The sequence below is a fragment of the Hemiscyllium ocellatum genome, chromosome 45 (genome assembly GCF_020745735.1).
Source record: "Hemiscyllium ocellatum isolate sHemOce1 chromosome 45, sHemOce1.pat.X.cur, whole genome shotgun sequence".
Classification (NCBI taxonomy): Eukaryota; Metazoa; Chordata; class Chondrichthyes; order Orectolobiformes; family Hemiscylliidae; genus Hemiscyllium; species Hemiscyllium ocellatum.
In genome coordinates, this window is record NC_083445.1 from 534315 (window position 1) to 556332 (window position 22018).

General features: G+C 40.5%; 1 protein-coding gene across 2 annotated transcripts; it reads right to left on the reverse strand.

Annotated features, from left to right (window-relative positions):
* Nucleotides 1-2666: 2666 nt before the first annotated feature.
* On the reverse strand, nucleotides 2667-17045 carry LOC132836075 (uridine-cytidine kinase 2-A-like). Of its 2 annotated transcripts, XM_060855334.1 has the most exons (7): nucleotides 16948-17045; nucleotides 10277-10436; nucleotides 9860-9956; nucleotides 8742-8884; nucleotides 8061-8158; nucleotides 5049-5097; nucleotides 2667-4762 (listed from the first exon to the last, which is right to left on the reverse strand). In XM_060855334.1, the coding sequence occupies exons 1-7, from the start codon at nucleotides 17041-17043 to the stop codon at nucleotides 4629-4631; spliced, it is 777 nt and encodes a 258-aa protein (XP_060711317.1). In that variant the 5' UTR covers nucleotides 17044-17045; the 3' UTR covers nucleotides 2667-4628. The 2 variants fall into 2 exon arrangements, with proteins under 2 accessions (XP_060711317.1, XP_060711318.1); XM_060855335.1 differs by lacking the exon at nucleotides 8061-8158.
* Between the last annotated feature and the right edge of the window lie 4973 nt (nucleotides 17046-22018).

The window sequence follows — 22018 nt, forward strand, 5'->3', positions numbered from 1 at the left end:
GTACCTGAACTCCTCAGTGTCTCCATTCCACAACTACCCAGGGCCTGACCATTAATTGTACAAGTCCTGCTCTTCTTCCTTTTACCAAATTACAATACATCACATTTGTCCGAATTAAATTCCATCTGCCATTCAGGGCATCAACATTTTATTTAGGTCAAAGCAATACTGTGGTGACTATCCCGTGACTGATCTGAATGATATCCAGACACAGGCAGGATGATGGGCTGCTATTTCAATTGTGTAATAAATCAAGCAAACATCGATGGCTTTAAAAAGGCTAATTGCACTGAAGAGAGCAGAGCATGTTGGTTTCAGCTGCCAGAAATAAGCATTCATCAGACAAAAAAAAATCTTTTGTCCCCTGCACCCCCTGAAACCTCCCAATGATCAGGGAAGGCCAGCCAGCAATCAGGGTACCCTTACTGCTGCCTCTCCAGTCACTGCTCCATTAGAGGAAACCTATCAGGCAACCTTTTTCAAAGTTGCAAGCATATAAGAAAACTTTTAAAAATGCTTATTCACTTACACACACAAAATATATATCTAACAGGAATGAGCACACATTGCAGCTCTCCTTCCTTCACAGCATCAGGCAAGTGCTGGAACAAAAAGAAATCAGTTTGTTCTTTCTTACACATTTCACTGCTCAGACATCCTACCAATGAACAATCTTTTTAAAAAAAAATAAAAAATTGTACTTGAAGTATTAGGCATCAATGCAAAAGCATAGATCAAGGTTAAGCAGAGCAGTAATCCGCTGCTGGAGAGACAACTTTCATCCCCAAAACCCACCCACCGTACTCTTCCTGCAGTTACCTCCTCCTCTATTTCACTCATCATCTGTTCAAATCCCTCCACCCTCATTTCACAAAAGAACCCCATGTAGACAGCAAGATGGGCTTGAATCAGAGGCAGTAACAAATTGGCAGGCACCCAATTGTTAACAAGTGAGATGTTAACCCTAACCTTAAATCAGTGCTGCACCAGAATCAGACGGAGGACAATAAAGACTAGATTGAAACGTATCATGTCCGCCCAAACACAATGGCTCAAACCACACCCACTGCAATCAATTGAAACTTAAGCACCAACTACATAGAGTCCCTATTCCTTTCTCAAACTGAAACACTATATTGCCACAAAAGGCATCTGACACAGACCATTCTTTACTTTAGCCAGTCTGTGGTGTTAAATCAGGTCAGGCAGGTCAGTTAGCATTTCAAGGCATTTCACCTTTTCACATTTCAACATTTTACCTTGCATCACATGCTGCCAGATCTACTGAGTATTTTGATTATCTTTTGTATTTATTTCAGGTTTCCAGCATCTGCAGTATGTGATGAAGACGTGTACTATCGCTTGGAAACTTGGTTCTTAAGTGGAAAGAACGAATTACACTTAACAGTTGTAAATGATGTTCCTATATTATGGATTTTTCCTTTTTAACCCCCATATAATTGTTAAGCTCAGAAAGCAGTACCAGAATGTCTGAAATTTCATTTATATGCATCTAAAGTGAGGCTTTTAAAACCCTGGAGGTGATTAGTTCAGTGCCTTAACAACAAGAGTAGAAGATAGAGGTGTTCTATGGCTTAAGGAGACAAGAGATTCTGTCTTTCTAACTCTATCTGGGTGTTCAGTGAAAAGGCAGTCTTTTTTCCTCAGTAAAAAGAAAGGCCTGTTCTAGCAGCAGTGTGCAGTTGAGCAGTCTCTACAATAGTCAGGGCAGAAGTAGTGTTCTGGAGTATTTTGTGTAAGAGAAAAGCTCCAGAAGCAAAAAATAAACTGTGGAAAAGGAGTTTGGAAAACCAAATGTTAAGAAATAACCAAGCTATCCTAGCGTTTCAGGAAGAGACAGTGACTAAATAAATGCATTGAGTGATTACTTTTATTTCTTGCAAAATCTGCAAAGTCATGCCCCTGAAAAGGAACTTTAAATTGAAAACAGGGGACCCTTTACTGAGGAGTACACATCTGTAAGGTTGCTGTTTTGGATAACAGGTTAACTCTTTATTTTGATCATTTCAAATAGTTGCTATTAAAAGCAATATGTTTTTTTTCCTTTATGTGAAATAGATTTTGATATTCTTTTGTTAACAGTACATTGGCAGTCTGTTTTGAATATGTTAAGTGACTAACCTCCATAGAAACCAGACAGCAAAAAAATCTTGAGCTATCAAGCCATGTTTCACACTGGAATTTAGCTGGTCCAGCATAACCATCTGCTGGTATTGCAATTTTTTTGTTTCTGCGTTGAAAGATTAATGTCATCTTACATCAACAAATATGAAACTCGCCCAGCAATGACCTGGAGAGATATTTGGTCAGAAGTTTGATGAGTGGTGGTCTTTCCATATTTTACTTTGCACCCTGATTTTCTGAATTTCAGCATTTTAACAACTTTAATTGCAGCTAATATCCAATAAAATTTGACAGTAGAGGACCAGGGCTCACACTTATCGTGTTTCTTCCCACTTAGATTTCGTTGATATACAGTGAAAGTGAGCATCATTTTCGAGGAGTGACTGTTAACCTGTCAAAGGGTAGCAATCAGATACTTGCACATTCCATATAGACAATGAAGATCAAAGACAGGAAATCACGGAGATGCAAGCATTTGGGAGACTCTCCCACTTGCAAAATGGGATCAGCCAAATGCAAGCTATGATCAAAAATCACTACTTTTTATTCAATGACTACATCAAGCACCTGGAATCATAAACATTTGAGACAGTCTTGGTCGAGAAATTGTAAATCAGCAATTGCTCCTGCCCAATGCTCAATGAGCCCTTGATGAGAAGTGCTGGGCTGAACCATGATCTCTCCTACACTCCTAATCACCTTCATTGGGTGAAGGAGGTTAATGAGGTGACTGAAATTAAAATGTACTTGGACTGAATGGGAGTGAGGGAATGGTGGTGCTGGAATTTCTCAGAGAAGACAAGTTTGTCACCACAAAACAAAAAAAGATACAACGCCCCATAACAGCACAGACTGAGCAAAATGATGTTAGACTTCTAAGGGTTAGATCATGAGAAATTACATTAAGAAAGGCTTGTATTCCATGGATTATAGACAGTAACAGGAGAAAAAAAAAGGTGTCTTTTCCCCAGGATGGGGGATTTCAAGACTAGGAGACATTTTGCACAGTGTGTGGTATGTGTGTGAAGTGAATTTCCTGAGGAAGTGGTGGATATGGGCACAGTTACAACGTTTGAAAGACATTTGGGGTAAGTTCATGAATAACAAATGTTTAGAGGGATATGGGCCAAGCACAGGCAGGTGGGATTAGTCTCGTCTTCGATTACGATCGGTATGGATTACTTAGACTGAAAGGTCTGTTTCTGTGCTGTATGACGATATGAAAATTTGATGATATTTAAATTGTCAAGCTAGATAAAAGTAAAGATTTTCTGCTAACAAAACCAAAAAATAAAAATAAAAATCAGAGCCAGGTCAGAAGAAGAAAACAAAATCTTATGAAACACTTCGTCACATAAACAAAATAAAAGTGAAGCTCTTTCACATAAAAGTAATAGATGCAAGTGCAATTGTCAAATTTTAAATTGGAGATCAAGAGCATTTTGCTATCAGGAGCCTAAAGGATATGGAACCAACGTATAGATCAACTGTGGTCTCACTGAACTGTAGACCGGGTTCCTCCTCTTCCTGACTTGATCAGTAGCAACATTAAAAAAAGGCTTATAAAGTGGTGCCAATCACAACTTTAGGACCTCCCAATAATTCATTTCTACAGTGTAATCACTAATGTTATAATTATATTTCTTGACTGTCAATATTGGTGTTATTTCTCATTGTATTTAGATATAAATAGAGGTGAATTAAAGGGAATAAACTTCACTTGGCAGTGAAACTATAGTTGTAGTAGCAGCAGACACCACATAAAAGACAAGGCAGGACAGCCCAGGTAGTGCAATCAGCCGACAAAGGGATGAAACCAGGTCATGCAGAAAATTGAAGCTGACACTGACAGTAATATCATTGCTGTACAGATTAGAGCAGATGAGACAGCAGTTTTTTCAGTGAATACTGATATCAATTCAGGTTTGAAAATTAACAAAAGCTGTGATTGCAATGCAGAGTCTCAACCACCAAGTTTTTTTTTGGGTGGGGGGGGGGGCGGGGGGAGAAAATAAATCGGGAATAATGAAGAGCCATCTTCAGGCAGAGACCTTGTGGAGTTACTCAGAGGGAAGTGGGTTAAGGTTATCAATAAGGGGAGGGAATATCAAAATCCCAAGCAATGTAAGTGAGGGAGGAGAGGGGTTGCTTTGCATGACAGTCCCACTTACCAACCCCAACCACACGAGACAAAATACTAGAAAGTGCAACACAGCATAGTCATGGGACCAATGTCCACTCACTGCTGTCAGAGACATTCAGTGCTGACTCTGGGTACACACTGAAAATATTATTGTACAAAAGGACACCGGCTCCTATAAAATCAATTCCATCAGATGCATATGGTGAGACAGAACCAGGGACCCCTGGTTAAATGAGTTCTCTGTAAGGAGAGATGAAGAAGTTTGGTCATCCACACACCGAGTCCAGCCTATGACTCAGGAGCTGAACAATACTGACCCTGCCCCGGTCTGTTCTTCGGGTCAATGTGGGCGTGAGCTAGACTCTGACGTATGTCGAATTCGGGGCACAGTGTGTCCATTCACACAGCTATTGCGTTTGGTCAGCCCACCAGTCAGGATGTCTTGAATGTGCTGCACAATCAGGTTTATGGCAACTGCAAGAGAGACAGGTAGCAGAAAATCAAACTTCACAGATTTATTCCTAATAAATTAAAGCAGACAGTGTAGCAGTAGAATTCTAGAAAGCATTGCTCCTCCCACCACCAGCTCCTCCTCTCTCCAATCTCCCATTCAATACACACTCGCACCATGCCCCATCCCATTCATAGACAGCCCTTCCACCCTCTTGTAAAAAAAAAGATCTACACCGATTCTTCACATTGCCTCAGCCCTATGGCTTCGAGTGGGGACAAAAGGCATGATTATGATCTTAGTACTCACCCAGATTTTCCACTCCTCTGGGGATGATGACATCTGCATATTTCTTGGTCTGTGAATTACAGCATAAATAGTGACAGCTCTTTCTCATACGGTGATTTTTGCATTTACCATTAAAAGGAAAAGAGAATCAAAATAAGGAACTGTTACTGCAACTCTACAAAGCACGGACAAAACTGCACCTGGAGTTTTGCGCACAGTTCTGGTTCCATTACTTTAGGAGGGATGTAGAGGAGTTTCACTAGATTGATTCCAGATATGAGAGAGATTGAGCAGTTGAGGTCCATATTGTCTGGAGTTGAAATGACTGAGGGGAGATTAACAGAGATATACAAGGTGCTAAAGAGGATCGACAACGTAGACATAGAGCAGATATTTGCTCATACGAGGCAATCTGGAACAAGAAGTCGTAATTTTAGGGTAAAGTGGTGGCAATTTTAAAATAGGTGAGCAGAAATTACTTCTTTCAAAGGGTCTGAATTTGTGGAATTGACTATCCAAGTGTGGTAGATGTTAGGACAATGAGGAAATTCAAGGAGGAGACAGACAGATTTTTTTAAACTGCGAGTGGGTTAATGGGTTCTGGGGAGTGGACAGGAAAGGAGTTAAGACCAGCCATGATAGTGTTAAATAGTGGAGTAGACTCAGGGCCTAAAATCCTGCTCCTCATCTTTAAGTTCTTATAATCAGCTCTAGTTGCTTCTCATTCACTATCCTTGAACCAGTTCTGTAATAAAACACTGTAGCGTTCCTGCTGAATCAGTTCCAGGCACTGGCTTTGCTTCACTTTTAGAGAAACTTTAAACTCAATGGATCAGCATCTGCTGAACATAAAATATTCAATTCACTGGTCTCAGCATGACTTCAGTTTTTAAAAGAAAATCTTGCAGTACATGGGCATCACTGGCTAGACCAGCATTTATTGCCCATTACAAGGTAGTGGTGAGCTACCTTCTCAAACCACTGCAGTTCACGTGCTGTAGGTAAACTCACATTGCTGTTAGGGTGGGAATTTCAGGATTTTGTTCCAGCAATTGCGAAGGAATGGTGATGTATTTCCAAGTTAGAATGGAGAGTAGTGTGGAGGAGAACATGGAAGTGTTGGCGTTCCCATTTATCTGCTGTCCTTGTCCTTCTAAATAAAGTGGTCATGGGTTTGGAAGGTACGGTCGAAGGACCTGTTGTGAATTTCTGCAGTGAATCTTGTAGGTAGTACACATTGATGCCATTCAGTGTCAGTGGTGGAGGGAGTGGATACTTGTGAGTGTGATGCCAATCAAACAGGCTGCTTTGTCCTAGATGATGACAAGCTTCTTGAGCATTGTTGAAGCTGCCCCCATCCAGGCAAATGGGGAGTATTCCATCAGACTCTTGACTTGTGCCTATAGATGGTGGACAGACTTTGGGGAAGTCTGGTGGTGACTTACTTGCACAGTATTTCTAGCCTCTGACCTGCTCTTGTTGCCACTGTGTTTACGTGGCAAGTTCAGATGAGTTTCTGGTTAATGATAGTCCCAAAAATATTGATTGTGAGCGAACTCATTGATAGTAACACCATTCAGTATCAATGGGCAGTAATGAGATTGTCTATTATTGGTGATTACCATTGCCTGGCATTTGTCCAGATTTTGTCACATTTGAATGCAAACTGCTTCAGTACCTGAGGAGTTGTGAATAGTGAACAACATACAGTGAACATCCCCATGTCCGACCTTCACCTTATAATGGAAGGTTAGTATTGATGAAGCAGCTGAAGATTGTTGGGCTTACGACATTACAGAGAAACTCCCGATGTCCTGCAGCTGAGATGACAGACCTCCAAATATCACAACCATCTTCCTATTTGCCAAGTATGGCTCCGATCAACTGAGTCCTTGCTCACCAATACCGTGATTCCAGTTTTGTTAGGATTCCTTGATGCCACACTCTGTCAAATGCAGCCTTGATTCAATGACTGTCACTCTCATCTCACCTCTGGAATTCAGATGTTTTGTCCATTTTTGAACCAAGGCTGTAATGAGGTCAGGAGCTGAGTGGCCCTGGCAGAATCCAAACTGCGCATCACTGAGCAGGTTATTGCTGTTTTTTGCCCTGTATGGTGTATACATGACATATCTGGGCAAATTTCCACATTATCAGGTTGATGCCAAGTTTTGTAACTATACTGAAGAGCTTGGCTAGGGGAGTGGCAAGTTCTGGAGCACATGCCTTCAACATTATTGCCGGAATATCGTCAGAGCCCCCATAGCCTTTGCAGTATCCAGTATCTCCATTTATTTTTTGATACCATATGGAGCGAATCTAATTAGCTGAGGACTGGTATCTGTAATGCTGGGGACCATTGTAGGAGGCTCAGGAGGATCATCCACTCAGCTCTTTTGTTGAAGATTGTTGCAAATGCTTCAATTTTACCTTCTGTCCTGATGTATTGGGCCCTTCTATCAAGAGGATGCGATATTTGTGAAGCGTCATCCTCCACGGAGTTGTTTAGTGATCTACCACCTTTTACAACTAGATGTGGTAGGACTGAGCTTAGGTCTAATCCACTGGTTGTGGGATCACTTAGCTCTGTGTATCACTTCCTGCTTTTGCTGGCATGCAAGTAGTTCTGTTTGGTAGCTTCACCAAGTTGACACCCTTTTGTTTGGTGCTGCTCCTGGCATTCCCTCCTGCTCTCTCTATTGAACCAGGGTAGATTCCCTCTTAATTGGGGTATTGCCAGTTCATGAGGTTACAGATTATGTTAGAGTACAGGTCTGCTGCTGTTGACGCCCCACAGTGCCTTGTGGATGCCTGGTCGAGTTGCTAGGTCCATGTGAAGTCTGTCCCATTTAGCACAGTGAATACAATGGAGGACGTTCTCAAAGATGAGACTTTGTCTCTACAAAGGACTGTATGGTGGTCACACTTACTGATAGGTAGATTGAGTCTCACTTGTAACCTCACTTACCCTGACTACCTAGTTCATTACTCCCAACTCTCAATCTAACCAATTACTTCTGAATAATTGCTCACCGGAAGACAGAACTCCTCAAAGGCTGGTTTTACAAATGTGGTGTACTGTGTCAGGATTTGCTCCAGGTCCCTCCCTCTCTCACTGATGTCTCTCAACACTGAAGATGGGAAACAAAATAGTTAAAATTGTGAAAAGCAGAAACAATGGAGCTCACCACATAGACATTGCATCAACAGAGACTGGGGAACAGGTTAGTATGGAGAATGTCCATAAAGCTGGCCCACTCTTACAATCTAGAGCTCCTCAGCTTAGAAGTTCAGGGCCAGAGCATGGAACCAGGTGAATAATCAAAATTGTTGGAAAAGCTCAGCAGTTCTGGCAGCATCTGTGGAGGGAAAGCAGAGTCATCATTTTGGGTCCAGTGACCTTTCATCAAAACTCCAGATCCGAAGCATGACTCTGCTTTCTCTCCACAAATGCTGCATGACCTGCTGAGTTTCTCCGGCAATTTCTGTTTTTGTTTCAGATTTCCAGCATCCACAGTTCTTTGTTTTATAGCCAATGAAAATGGTCTTGAGGGATCAGTGTGGGATGCAAAGGGAGTGCAGTGGAGCAGAAAAAGAAACAAATCAATCCTGTTCATTTACTGTTCAATACCATTTCCCAATTCCAGATCTGCCTCAACCCAACGCCAACCAGGCACCATAATCACCCTCAGCCACCTCAGGAAACCTTCTCACCTCTTCGGGATAGCCGGGTATCCGCATCTGTGTCCACAAAAAGTTTCATTTGGAACAAGTCCCTAATCTCTTGGGAATAGAAAACTAGGATTCCCTCGAAGAGGACCACATCCGCTGGATAAACTTTCACCATCTCAGACTTTCTGTGTACAAAACACCTCAGTTAGTCTCACTCCGAATCCACATGAGCAAAGAACACTCAACCCTTCGTTTAATCAGACCATTCTCTATCCAAGTTGGATTTAAAGTAATTATTAACCCTCTTTTAGTTTGACAGTTTTTGTGAATGAGATGTGGGCATTGCAGGCTGAGCCAGCATTTATTACCCATCCCCAATTACCCTGATGGAAGCGTGAGCTGCCTTCTTGAATGATCCGAGTCCACATGCAATAGAGACACACCCAGTTGTTAACGGTTGGTTCAGGATTGAGAACCAGTGAAAGAACAACAGTAATTGGTCAACAGATTGGTATGAAGTTAGAGGGGAACTTGCAGGTGATGTTCCCACCATGCATCTGCTGCCATAGTCTTTTTAAATGGGAGAGCTCAGGCATTTGGAAGGTGATGTTGGAGGGTTGGACATAGCACAAACGTTGCGAGACCTGCCTCCCAATTAGTCTAAATTAGCAGCCATTAACTTAATTCCTTCTCCTAAACACACATGGGTTATTTGCCTCTGTGGATTTCTCAGACAATGCTCATTAGTAAAACAATAAGGAGACAGTTTTTTTTTGTACAAGATATACCAGCGTGGGACGATCACTGCTGCCTTCACTCAATGTCAACAGACACAGACACAGACACAACCTAATGGCAGGGTTCAATTACAGGAGTCCTGTACAATTAAAAATCCCACCCACCACAAAGCAGCAGTTATAGGGGTATAGGATGATTGGCCAACAGAAATACAAGCCTTGCTTCCCTCCCCCACCCAAACATTGTGCAATCTCAGAAATGACGATCATTACCAGAAGGGCAGCATACTCTGAGCTCAGTGCCCCATAGCCTGCCTCACAAATAACAGTTTTGTCTCTAATTTCTACAACCTTTGCTTTTCATTAGCAAATGTAATTGGAATTGGTGGTTTGTTTGATAATTCTGTGCACTCTGATGCATACCGTGAGTGTTTAATAAAATCATAAACAGGAATTGAGACTGTCTTGCCATTGACGATATCCTTCAAGGTGTGAAGAATTAGTTCATTGTCAAAAGCATCTACATACAAGAGAAAAAAAAAGGAAAATCAATAACAAGCAGAACCTGGAAATCACCACAAGGATCTCTCTACCACAACCACACAGTGACCCTCACACTGCCACACTGTATAAAACCGGTCTCAGGCTACATCATCCCTTTGAATTTCAGAAAATACAGAATATTAGGCTCCCTTTCATTCTGAGAATCACAAATCAAATTCTCAAAGCTATGGTGTCCCTGCCTATAATCTCCAACACAGACCCGACAACGCCTCTTCTCTTCACCCACCCATTCATCTCATTCCTGTTGCCCCTCCCACCTGTAACACAAGTAAATACCTGGATGATCGAAGTTATACTGCCCTTTACTAGCCTTGGCTTTTTGTTCTGCAGTCAGCACCTTGTAGAAACTGTCCTGGCTCAGGATCACCACTTGTCTCTGCTGCTGGTCCACCTTATTCTGGCCCAGCAACTCAACAATTTTCTGACACACCGAGGACTGTGGTGAAAGAAGAACAGAAGATTAAATTATATCTTCAATAATCCAGAATTCAGTCATATGTCTGAGTTGAAGACAACATGTTTAGCACAATAACAGACAACTTCCACAGTGAGGTCATGAATTTGAAATTTGTTAAACTTGAGAGGGTGCAGAAAAGGTTTACAATGATGTTGCTGGGATTGGAAGGTTTGAGCTACAGGGAGAGGCTGGGGCCTTTTTTTTTTACCCCCTGCCAGAGCATCAGAGGCTATGGGGTGACCTTATAGAAGTTTATGAGTGGCAAGGCTAAAGTGCATAGCAAAGGTCTTTTTCCAAGAGTAAGGGAGCCCAAAACTAGAAGCCATAGATTTAAGGTGGGAGGGGAAAGATTTAAGAAGTACCTGAGGGAAAACGTTTTTATTCAGAAGTTGGTATTTGTACGAAATGAGCTGCCAGAGGAAATGGTGGAGGCTGGTACAGTTACAGCATTTAAAAAGCTTCTGAATGTGTACATGAATAGGAAGGGTTTAGAGGGATATGGACAAAACACATGCAAATGGGACTAAGTCAGATTGGGATGCCTGGTTAGTGCGGATAAATTGAACCGAAGGGTCTGTTTTTGTGCTGTATGACTCTATACATCAGCAAGTCATTTGTCATGCTTTCACATACAGAATGATCTGATCTCAAAGTGATGGAAAATTGTGTTTCAACCTAATTCCTCATGGCCACTAACTGAAATCGACATTTGATGAGAGAATTAGGTCAGCACATTGCAAAATGCAATGGTCTGTTCTAAAATGAGGGATAGGACAAGGCATCGTCAGATTCAGAAAGAGAATAGAACCCTCAACCTGACCCCAAACAGAAACAGCAGTGGCGTCTGTTGAGTATTTCTTTTCCCTCATTGTTTCAGAGGATTGGACACCACAGGCAAGGCTGACATCTGTGTCCCATCTCTAACTGCCCTCAAATGGAGTGGCCTGTTAGGACCTTTGAGGGAGCAGTTAGGAGCCAAACATGTTGTTGTGGATCTGGAGTCACATATAAGCCAGACCAAGCAAGGAGAGATTTCCTTCCCTAAAGGCCATTAGTGAACCAGTTACCTTCTGTTAGGACGGGCTACCGTCCCCGTGTTCGTTTCAAGGAGAGAAACACTGGATCTGATTCAAAATATAAGCTGTTTTAATGAGAGAGAGCCGTACACAAATACAGTGAGGTTTTCAGCTCACTGGAGAAGGCACCTTCTAACTATATTTCTCTTTGTCTAGCTCTTTTAGCCCCTTGCATCTCAATGCTACATCCTTATTTGGTAAGATACGGTACACTCGTATGGCATTGGTCCTGAGCTGATAACATTCTGTTACCTCAGTTTGAGCTACGTGCAATTTAACATGGTTCCAATGTCCTGTTATCTTTTCACCCTCCCTGGGGCCTCTTTATGCCATCAGCTTTTCAGTCTGCTCCTAGTGTAACATAATGGTCTACTGCTGCCTAGTTTAGCTAACAATTTCCAGACTTGCTAATACTACCTTACGTGAGCACTACCTAACAATAAAGTTTCTTAACACAACCTAACTTTAATAATGCTTCCTAACACTTCTGACATCAATCTATGATAATTTTATGGTCACCAGAGAGACTTGCATTCAATTCCAAAATTATTAATTGAATTTTAATACCATTAGCTGCCTTGATGGGATTTGAACGGATGTTTTGGAGCCAGGGCCCTGAATGTGGAGAAGCTGAGGTTGTATAGAAATAGAGCACTTTAGGAATTCAGGTCCAGAAGTCACTAAAAGCTACTGTTAGATACTAAATAAAATTTTAAGAGGCTAATGGAATGCTGGCCTTTACCTGAAATAGTTTCAGATTATAATGTTACGTTTGTATACACATAAAGAAATAGTTGAGAATTTTCATTAACTTTCCTACCAGTTAGGATGGAGTGCAAGCAATACATTTGCAGTTCCAAATGTTTTTGATTTTACTTTGTATCATGAATTCAGGTCTTAGCATAGCTCAAAGCACAGAACATACTAAAAAAAAAGTGCACCTGCAAAAAAAAAGGACATAAGATTGCAATTTAAAAACAGCAGAAAATTGAAGGCCTTATTTTCAAATACACACATTTATAACCAAGATGAATTGAAACCACAGATAGAGATAAATTTGGATGAGCTGATTGGCATTACAGAGACATAGCTGAAAGTTGGCCAATGCTAGGACTTGAATGTTGAAGAGTTTTGACAACATAACGTTAGAAATCTAGGTGGTGGTGGAAGGCTAGCTCTGTGAATTAATAGTAGTCTTAGTTCAGCATGGAGAGATTAGCTTAACTTGAAATTATCAGATGTACAGTTGTTTGTGGAGAAAAGTAGCAGCAAGATAGAGACCATTTGTAGGAGTAATTTACAGATCCCCAAACAGTAATCAGTGTATCAAAGAGCAGACAGGAAGAAATCAAAATGGAACATGCAGGAACTGCTCCACAATAAATCAGTGACATTATGCAACATGGGGAAGGCAATGGGGTAATGGTATGGTCACTGGACTAGTAATCAAGAAACCCAGTAACGTTGGGGACAGCAACTGGAATCCCAAAATGATAGATGGTGGGATTTGGAATTTTTTTTTAAATCAGGAATTATAATTACAAATGACCATCACAAAACCACATTTGTGGTAAACAAGCCTCCAGGCAACAATATCAAATTACAAATTAAATGTACAAATCTGCAAAGATTAGTGGTAGGTCAGAGATTGGGCAGACTTTAAAATCAAAGAATGATTAAAAGATAATAAAAGAGATAAAAAGCAGAGTACGAGCAAAAACAAGCAATATAAAAACAGACAGTGAATAAATAGTATGTTCGGAATAGGGAGAATGACTATAAATCGGATCAACTTAGAATTCATTATTGAAAATAAAGATTTAACAGAAATTTTGAACAGGTTGTGTCTATCTTCACAGTAGAAGACTTAAAAACTTTTTTAATATAATTGAAAAATGAGAGGTGACAGGGAGAAATGAATTTAAAACAATCACCATCAGGAAGATGATGACAGGAAAACTACAGGACCCAAAAGTTGACAAGTCCCCAAGACTGGGTGATCTGCTTCAGAGGATCTTAGATACTACTTTCTGTTCAAGAAAGTCCAGAGCAAGATGCAGTGGTTTTTATACTCATAGGGATATACAGCATGGAAACAGACCCTTCAGTCCAATTGTCCATACCAAGCAGATATTCTAAACATCTCTGATCCTATGTGCCAGCATTTGGCTTCTCTCTCTCTAAACCCTTCCTATTCATGTGCCCATCCTGATACCTTAAATGTTACAATTGTACCAGCCCCCACCACCTTCTCTGGCAGTTCACTCCATACACGCACCATCCTCTTGCATGAAAAGATTACCCTTCGGCCCCTTTTAAATCTTTCCCCTCTCACCTTAAACCTATGCCCTCCAGTTTTTGGACTCCTCCACCTTGGGAAGAGACCTTGTCTACTTACCTTATCCATGTCCCTCATGATTTTATAAACTTTTAGGTTACCCCTCAGCCTCTGACACTCCAGGGAAAACAGCCTCAGTCTAGCCAACCTCTCCCTATAGCTCAAACCCTGGCAACGTCCTTGTAAATCTTTTCTGAGCCCTTTCAAGTTTCACATCTTTCTTATAGAGGAGATCAGAATTGTTCCAATAGTGATCTAATCAATAACATTTGCAGCTGCTCCAATGTCCCAACTGCTATACTCAGTACACTGACCAATACAGCCAAGCTTACTAAATATCTTCTTCACTACCTTGTCTACCTGGAACTTCACTTCCAATGAACTATGAACCTGCACTCCAACGTCTCTGTACAGCAAAGCTCCCCAGGACCTAACCATTAAATGTATAAGTCCTGCCCTGATTTGCTTCTCTAAAATGCAGCACCTTGCATTTATCTAAATTAAACTCCATTTGCCACTTCTTAGCCCATCTGTTCAAATTCCCGTTGTAATCTGATGTAACCTTCTTCGCTGTCCACTACACCTCCAATTTTAGTGTCATCTGCAAACTTACTAACCATTTCACTTAAGTTCATATCCAAATCAAATTTACAAAATGACGAAAAGTAGTGGACCCAGCACCGACCCTTGTGGTACACCCCTGGTCACAGGCCTCTAGTCTGAAAAGCAACATTCCACCACCACCCTCTGTTTTCTACCTTTGAGCCAGTTCTGTGTCCAAATGGCAAGTTCTTCCTCTATTCCATGTGATCTAACCTTGCTAACCAGTCTACCATGAGGAACTTTGCTGAACACCTTACTGAAGTCCATATAAATCACATCCAATGCTCTGCCCTCATCAATACTCTTGGTTACTTCTTCAAAAAACTAATTCAAATCATGAGACCCAATTTCCATGCACAAAGCTACGGTGACTATCCCTAAATAGTGAGACCACATTACCCAACCTCCCCTCTTCCAGCACCTCACCTGTGACAATAAATGATACAGATATCTCAGCAAGGGGCACAACACTCTTCCCTAGCTTCCCACACAGTTATAGTGTACACCTTATCAGGAAAAAGTGAGGACTGGAGATTAGAGTCAAGAATGTGGTGCTGGAAAAGCACAGCAGGTTAGGCAGCATCTGAAGAGCAGGAAAATCGATGAAGGGCTTTTGCCTGAAACTTCGATTTTGCTGCTCCTCGGATGCTGCCTGACCTACTGTGCTTTTCCAGCACCACACTCTTGACTACACCAGATCAGGTCCTGGGGATTTATCCACCTTTATGGAATTTTAAGACATCCAGCAGCACCTCCTCAATAATATGGACATCTTGCAAGATGAGTATGAATTCATAGGTGCATATGAATAAAGTAATTTTTGAAATAGAAAAAGCACAGATAGTAGATGCACTGATCCTCTCTTTCAGAATGCATTAAATTCTGAAAGGACCCCAGAGGATTAGAAAATGGCAAACATAATATTTTTTATTCAAGAAAGCAGGGAGGCCGAAAGCTGTAACCTTTAGACCAAATGGCCTGACGTCTCTCATTGAGAAGGTGCTAGAATCTAATTCTGATGAAGGAATGTGAAGGGTCACAACTTGAAAGGTTAACTCTGCTTTCTCTCCACAGATCCTACCAGATTTATGTTTCTCCAGAAATTTCTGTTTTTGTGCTAGAATCTAACTCATGCTTTTAAAATAAATTTAAAATTCAACAGACTAAATATAAAGACTGCACCATTTATTAGCTGTTTGGTGATTTCAAAATAGGTTTCACACTAAATCCTTCTCCCAAAAGTAGTAACAATACTACTCAAGCAGCTTTGCCAGGGACGGAAACAAAGTTAACACTTCAAATCAGCTTTTCTCAATGTTCTAAAGTATTAGGCAAGAGATCAATAGTCGTACAGCACAGAAACAGACCGTTTGGCCTAACTTGTTCATGTTGACCAAATTTCCCAAACTAAACTAGTTCTATTTGTCCTTCCTTGGCCTCAGGTTTCCTCCAGGTATTCCAGTTTCCTTCCACAGTCCAAAGATCCAAAGACGTGCAGGTTGAGCGAACTGGCTGTGCTAAATTGCCCAAAAGGATGTGTAGGTTATGTGCACTAATCAGGGGTAAATATCAAGTGGGGGAACACGTCTGGGTGGGTTATTCTTCAGAGGGTTGGTGTGGATTTGTTGGTCTGATGGGCCTGTTTCCACATTGTAGGGATTCTATGATACATATCCCTGTAAATGTTTCCACGCCTGTGCCTATCCAAATCTCATTTACAATGTTCTAAATGTACCTACATCTATCACTTTCTCTGTCAGTTCATTCCATATACACACCGCACTCTGTCCAGAAAAGATTGCCCCTCCGGTCCCTTTTAGATCTTTCTTCTCTCACCTTAAAAATATGCTCCTTAGTTTTGAACTCCTTCACCTTCGGGAAAAGACCTTTGCTTTACATTTGTTCTATGCGAACTGCAGCAGATGACAGAACAAGATGCCTCTTATGTCTGAGAGGCTGAGTAGCATCTTCCCAGTCTATCCTCAAACATGGTACATTCTTAAACAGACACTCCCAATAGCTACACATAACACCAATAAAAATAGCTCAATGATGAAAAGGAAACGGTATTTGCAGTTATTTTATTACTCAGCGTCTATTCAGAAATCTCCAGTGACTAAAGTCTAATATAATTCCGCCCACACCCCAGAACCCACCTTTACCTGCCTTTTACTGACAGGGCCGGCACCGCGCCTGCGCATTCCTCAGCCCCACACCAGGACCAGAACTGCGCCTGCGCATTCCTCAGCCCTACACCAGGACCACAACCGCACCCACGCATCTCTCAGCCCCACAACGTGGCTAACACTGCGCCTGCGCATCCCCGGGACCGGCACCAGGCCTGCGTAGTAGCCTCGCCAAGGGACCGTTCCCGCTTGCCATGCGGGTGTTTTCTAAAGTCTGGATTCACAACACCGCTCGAGAGGCAGTTCCACTGGAATCCCGGACTACAGTCGCCAACGCGATTACCTACCTTCCCGCTCGCGGTCCCGCCGCTGACAGCAATAAGGAAAGGTCGATGCTGCGCCTTTCGCTCAAGCACCGCATCGGCTGCCATTTCCGCCGACATGACTGCGGAGCTGGCGCATGCGCGCCTTTATGTATGCTACAACCAAACTTGGTTGTCTCAGCAAGAGAGGTTGGCGAGGCAATCAGCTCACCCAGATTAGAGAGATTCCCACATCATCCAAAATCAGAGATTCCCACATCATCCAAAATCACAGAGATTCCCACGTTATCCAAAACTAGGTAGATTCCCATATCATCCAAAATCAGAGAGATTTCCACATTATCCAATATCAGAGAGATTGCCACACCATCCAAAACCAGAGATTCCCATATCATACAAAATTAGAAACATTCTGATATCATTCCAAAATCAAAGGCATTGTCATATAATCTGAAATCGGAGAGATTCTCACATCTTCCAAAATGAGAGAGATTCCTACATCATTCCAAAATCAGAGAGATTACCATATCATTCCAAAATTAGAGGGTTTCCCACATCATTTAAAATCAGGGATATTCCCAAATCATCCAAAATCAGAGATTTCTGCATCATCCAAAACCAGAATGATTCACACATCATCTAAAATCAGAGACATTTCCACATCATTCCAAAATCAGCGAGATTGCCATAAAATCCAAAATCAGATGACCACATATTTCCAAAGATTCTAACATCATTCCAAAATCAGAGATTCCCATATCATCTAAAATCAGAGCGATTACCATCTCATTCAAAATCAGAAAGATTCCCACTTTTTTCCAAAATCAGAGAGATTCCAACATCATTCAAAATCATAGAGATTCCTAAGTCATCCAAAATCAAAGATTCCTGTATCATTCAAAAATCAGAAAGATTGCAAAATTATTCCAAAAACAGGGGTTCCCACATCATCCAAAATCAAAGGGATTCCAATATCTTCCAAAATATCAGAGATTCCCAAGTCATCCAAATCTAGAGAGATTCACATATCATCCTAAATCAGATTCACACATCATCCCAAAATCACAGACATTCCCATATCATCCAAAATCAGACAGATTCTCACGCCATCCAAAATCATAGAGATTCCCATATCATCCAAAATCATACAGATTCCCATATCATCCAAAATTAGAAACACTCCAATATCATTCCAAAATTAGAGGGACTCGCACATCATCTAAAATCAGGGACAGTCCCAAATCATCCAAAATCAGAGATTCTCACATTATCCAAACTCAGAGAGTAACCCACATCATCCAAAACAAGAGATATTCCAATATCAGACAGAATCCCACATCCATCCAAAATGGGAGAGGTTCCCATATCATCCAGAATCAGAGCGATTTCCATATCATCCAAAATCAGAGAGAATCCCACATCGTACAAAACAAGTGAGATTCCAATATCATTCCAAACTCAGAGACAATCCCATGTCATCCAAAATGACAGAGATTCCCATATCATTCCAAAATTTGAGGAATTCCCAAATCAGAGGTTCCTGCTCATCCAAAATCATACAGATTCCCACACCATCCATAGTCAGAGATTTGCATATCATTGAAAATCAGAAATATTCCACAACATTCCAAAATCATTCGGATTCCCATATCATCCAAAATCAGAGAGATTCCCATATCAATCCAAAATCAGAGATTCCTACATCATCCAAAATAAGAAAGATTCCCACATAATTCCAAAGATTTCAACAACATTCAAAAATCAGAAAGATTCCCACATAATTCCAAAGATTTCCAAATCATTCCAAAATCAGAGAGAATCACATATATTTCCAAAATTAGGGGAATCCCCACATCATCCAAAATCAGATGTTCCCACTCATCCAAAATCATACAGATTCCCACATCATCCATAGTCACAGAGATTCCCATATCATTGAAAATCAGAAATATTCCCACAACATTCCAAAATCATACAGATCCCATATCATCCAAAATCAGAGAGATTCCCACATCATCCAAAATCATAGATTTCCACATTATCCAAAATCAGATGATTCACACATCCTTCCAAAATCAGAGAGATTCCCAAGTCATCAAAATTGTGATTGCTCTATCATCTAAAATTAGAGAGACTCCCACCATCATCCAAAACCACAGAGATTCCCATGTCATTCAAAATCATAGAGATTCCCATATCATCCAAAATTACAGATTCCTATAGCATCCAAAATCACAGAGATTCCCATATCACTCAAAAATCAGAGAAATTCCCACATCATCCAAAATCATACAGATTCCCACATCATGTGAAATCGGAGCAATTCCCATATCATTCAAAATCAGAAATATTCCCACATCATCCAAAATTGGAAAGATTCCCACATAATTCCAAAGATTTCTGCAACATTCCAAAATCAGAGAGAATCCCATATCATTCCAAAATTAGAGGAATTCCCACATCATCCAAAATGATATGGATTAACACATCATCAGAAATTGGAGAGATTCCCATATCATTCAAAATCAGAAACCTTCCCGCATCATCCAAAATCAGAAAGGTTCCCACATAATTCCAAAGATTTCCACATCATTTCAAATTCAGAGAGATTCCCATATCATCCAAAATGAGAGATTCGCACATCATCTAAACTCAGAGACAATCCCACACCATACAAAACAAAAGAGACTCCAATGTTGTTCCAAAATCAGAGAGATTCCCATATCCATCAAAATGAGAGAGATTCCAACATCATCTAAAATCACAGAGATTTGCATGTCATTCAAAATCAGAGAGGTTCCTACATCATCTAAAATCAGAGATTCCCATATCATCCAAAATTACACAGATTCCTATATTGTCCAAAATCACAGATATTTCCACATCATCCAAAATCACAGAGATTCCCATATCACTCCAAAATTAAAGAAATTCCCACATCATCCAAAATCATACAGATTCCTATGTCATTTGAAATTGGAGCGATTCCCATACCATTCAAAATCAAAAAAATTCCAACATCATCCAAAATCAGAAAGATTTCCACATAATTCTGAAGATTTCTACAACATTCCAAAATTAGAGGAATTCCCACATCATCTAAAATCAGAGAGATTCCCATATCATTCAAAATCAGAGATTCCCATATCATCCAAAATGAGACATTCCCATATCATTCCAAAATCAGACAGCTTCCCACATCATCCAAATCATAGAGATTCCTATATCATCCAAAAAACAGAGATATTCCCACATCATCCAATATCAGAGTGATTAACATATCATTCCAAAATTAGAGCGATTCCCATATCATCTAACTTGAGAGATTCCCCTATCATCCAAAATGAGAGAGATTCTCACATCATCGAAAATCAGAGATTCCCGTAATATCAAAATCAGAGACTCCCATATCATCCAAAATTAGAGACATTCCCACATCATCGAAAATCAGAGTGACCTCCACATCGTCCAGAATGAGACAGATTCCCACTTTATTCCAGAATCAGAGAGATTCCCACCTCATCACAAAATCAGAGAAATTCCCATATTAGCCAATGTCAGAGAAAATCTGACATCCATCCAAAATGAGAGAGATTCCCATATCATCCAAAATCAGAGAGATTCCCCATATCATCCAGAATGACAGATTCCCACATCATCGAAATTCAGATAGAATCCCACATCATACAAAACAAGAGATTTTCCAATATTATTTCAAAATCAGAGAGAATCCCATATCATTCCAAAACGCAAGGAATCCCCACATCATCCAAAATCAGAGATTCCCATACTATCCCAAATCAGAGATTCCCACATTATTCAAAATTAGAGACATTCCTACATCATTCCAAAATCATACCAATTCCCGTATCATCCAAATTCAGAGAGATTCTCACATCATTCCAAAATCAGGGAGATTTCAACTTCATTCCAAAATCAAAATGATTCCCACCTCATCCAAAATCAGAGAGATTGCCACATCATTCCAATATCAGAGAGATTCCCATGTCATCCAAAATGAGAGATTCCTACATCATCCAAAATCAGAGACAATCCCACATCATTCAAAATGAGAGAGATTCCCATAAGATCCAAAATCAGAGGGCTTCTCATATTATTCCCAAATCAGAGAGATTCCCACATCATCCAAAATCACAGATTCCCACATCATTCAAAATGAGAGAGGTTCCCACATCATCCAAAATCACAGAGATTCACACAGTATTCAAAAATTAGAGTGATTCCCATGTCATCCAAAACCAGTGAGATTCCCAGGTTATCCAAAACCAGAGAGATTCCCATATCATTCCAAAATGAAAGTGATTCCACTATCATTACAAAATCAGACATTCCCATAACATTGAAAATCAAAGAGATTCCCACATCATCCAAAAATCAGATTCCCATATCATTACAAAATCAGACAGATTCCCACATCATCCAAAACCAGAGAGATTCCCACATTATTCCAAAATCAGGGAGATTCTCATATCATTCCAAAATTAGAGTGGTTTCAACATCATCCAAAATCAGAGAGATTCCCATAATATCCAAAATCAGAGATTCCAGTTTCATCCAAAATTAGAGACTTTCCCATATCATTCCAAAATCAGGGAGATCCTCAATTCATTCCAAACTCAAAGAGATTCCCGTATCATCTAAAATCAGAGAGATTCCCATATCAATCCAAAACGAGTGAGATTCCCACCTCATTCCAAATCAGAGAGATTCCCATATCATCCAAAATGAGAGAGATTCCACTATCATTCCAAAATCAGAGAGAATTCCATATTATCCAAAATGAGAGTGATTCCACTATTGTTACAAAATCAGGGAGATTCCCATATCCATCCAAAATGAGAGAGATTCCCACATCATCAAAAATCAGATTCCCATATCATTATAAAATCAGACCGATTCCCACATCATCCAAAACCAGAGAGATTCCCACATCATTCCAAAATCAAAGAGATTCCCACATCACCCAAAATCACAGAGATTCCCATATCATTCCAAAATTAGAGATGTTTCAACATCATCCAAAATCAGAGATATTCCCATAATATCCAAAATCAGAGATTCCAGTTTCATCCAA